The sequence below is a fragment of the Acomys russatus genome, chromosome 13, assembly GCF_903995435.1.
Source record: "Acomys russatus chromosome 13, mAcoRus1.1, whole genome shotgun sequence".
NCBI classification, from domain to species: Eukaryota; Metazoa; Chordata; class Mammalia; order Rodentia; family Muridae; genus Acomys; species Acomys russatus.
In genome coordinates this window covers 16,666,891-16,669,189 of record NC_067149.1, presented here as the reverse complement: position 1 = coordinate 16,669,189, position 2,299 = coordinate 16,666,891, and the positions used below count along the sequence as shown (strand labels likewise).

General features: G+C 48.3%; 1 protein-coding gene across 1 annotated transcript; it reads left to right on the top strand.

Moving 5' to 3' along the window:
* Positions 1-599: 599 nt before the first annotated feature.
* LOC127196975 (60S ribosomal protein L7a-like) lies at positions 600-935 on the top strand. The gene has a single exon (XM_051154671.1). It carries the CDS (start codon positions 600-602, stop codon positions 933-935), a length of 336 nt encoding a protein of 111 aa, XP_051010628.1.
* Positions 936-2,299: the final 1,364 nt, after the last annotated feature.

The window sequence follows — 2,299 nt, the reverse complement described above, 5'->3', positions numbered from 1 at the left end:
GTGGTTAAGAATACAGTCTGCTCTTCAAAAGGATCCAGGTTCAATTCCCAGCACCCACATGGCAGCTTGCAACTGTAAGTAACTCCAAGATCTGACACTCTCACACCAATGCACATAAATTAAAATTGAATAAAATATTGAAGAAGAAGAAGAAGAAGAAGAAGAAGAAGAAGAAGAAGAAGAAGAAGAGAGAAAGGCCGTGGCTATAAGGAATGGCCTGATGGGGCAAAAACAGCCCAGATGAAACCAATATGGCAAATAATTCTGGGAAGTAGCCAGACTAGCATAGAGGCTTAGAATAGATTAATATCTGTGCAGCTCTGGTGCTTTAAAGCTTGTAGAATACAGGCCGGGCGTGGTGGCGCGCGCCTTTAGTCCCAGCACTCGAGAGGCAGAGGCAGGTGGATCACTGTGAGTTCAAGGCCAGCCTGGTCTAAAAAGCAAGTCCAGGTCAGGCAAGATAACATAGAGAGACCCTGTCTTGGAAAAAAAAAAACTTGTAGAATAAATTTATAGGTCTCTGTCTCATTGCTTGGGAGCTAGAACAGGAGATTAGGAAAGGAGGAAAGGCCCCTTGCTCTCTCCTCCAGCCCAGCAAGATGCCCAAGGGAAAGAAGGCCAAAAGGAAGAAGGTGGCCCCTGCCCACGCCATGGTGAAGAAACAGAAGGCCAAAGACATGGTCAATCGTTTGTTTGAGAAGAGGCCCAAGAACTTCGGCATCGAGCAGGACATCCGGCCCAAAAGAGATCTCCCTCGCTTTGTCAAATGGCCCCGCCACACCAGGCTGCAGTGGCAGAGGGCCATCCTCTATACACGGTTCAAAGTGCCTCCGGCCATTAACCAGCTCACCCAGGTCCTGGACCAGCAAACAGCCACCCAGCTGCTTAAGCTTGCCTACAGGACAGGCCGGAGACAAAGCAGGAGATGTAGATAAGGCTGCTGACTCGAGCTGAGAAGAAAGCTGCTGGGGACGTCCCAACTGAGAGACCAGCTGTCCTTCCAGCAGGATCGATACAGTCACCACCTTGGTGGAGAACAAGAAGGCTCAGCTGGTGGTGACTGCCCATGACGTAGACCCCATTGAGCTGGTGGTCTTCCTACCTGCCCTGTGCTGAAAGATGGAGGTTCCCTACTGCATCATCAAGGGAAAGGCCAGGCTGGGGCGGCTGGTCCACAGGAGGACTTGCACCATGGTTGCCTTCACACAGGTTAACTCGGAAGACAAGGGTGCTCTGCTAAGCTGGTGGAAGCTATTAGGACCAATTAAACAAACGGCGGATAACGATGAGATCCGCTGCCACTAGGGAGGCAACGTCCTGGGTCCTAAATCTCTGTGGCTCGCATCGCCAAGCTGGAAAAGGCAAAGGCTAAAGAACTCGCCACTAAACTGGGTTAAATGTACACTGCTAAGTTTTCTGTACATAAATATAATTCCAAAAAATTTAAAAAGGAGAGCTGGGCATGGTGGCACACGCCTTTAATCCCAGTACTCGGGAGACAGGCAGGCAGATTGCTGCAAGTTCAAGGCCAGCCTGGTCTACAAAGTAAGGCCAAGAAACTAAAAAAAAAAAAAAAGGGGAGGTGGGGCTGGAGAGATGGCTCAGTGGTTAAGAGCACTGCCTGCTCTTCCAAAGGACCCAGGTTCAATTCCCAGCACCCGCATGGTATCTCACAACTGTCTGTAACTCTAAGGTCTGACACCCTCACCCCAATGCACATAAATTAAAAATTAAATATAATATTAAAAAAATGTTTAAAAAAGAAAAAGGCTCCTCATATTATCTTTACAGCTTTGAGTAGGGTTTCAATGTAATCATGTCTCATGTCTCCTTATGCACTGGGGATTTTTGTTTTGTTTTGAGACAGGGTTTCTCTGTGTAGCCTTGGCTGTCCTGGACTTGCTTTGTAGACCAGGCTGGCCTGGAACTCACAGTGATACGCCTGCCTCTGCACCCCAAGTACTGGGATTATGGGATTAAAAGCATGCGCCACCACATCCAGCTCATGCACTGGGAGTTGCATTGTATCAGGAAAGTGCCTCCCCACCACCACACCACCAAGTTGTATTGTGTTTTAATATGTTTCAATAAACCACCTGGTGTCAGACTCCCTAGAAGTTTGAACCAGCACCAACTAAGTCGAGATGAACTGAGTTTTCCTTTTTGCTTCTCTTAGCTTGTTTCCCTGCCAACCTTGATGCTTGCAAGGGTGCCACCCCTCCCAACTGCTGGCATTAAAGGCATGAGGCAGTACACCCAAAGGCATAAGTTTCCCCTGCCTAGCATTTGGAAAGGATAT

Coding starts and splice junctions, on each gene's coding strand:
- LOC127196975 (XM_051154671.1), top strand. CDS start 600: ATGCCCAAGGGAAAGAAGGCCAAAAGGAAGAAGGTGGCCCCTGCCCAC.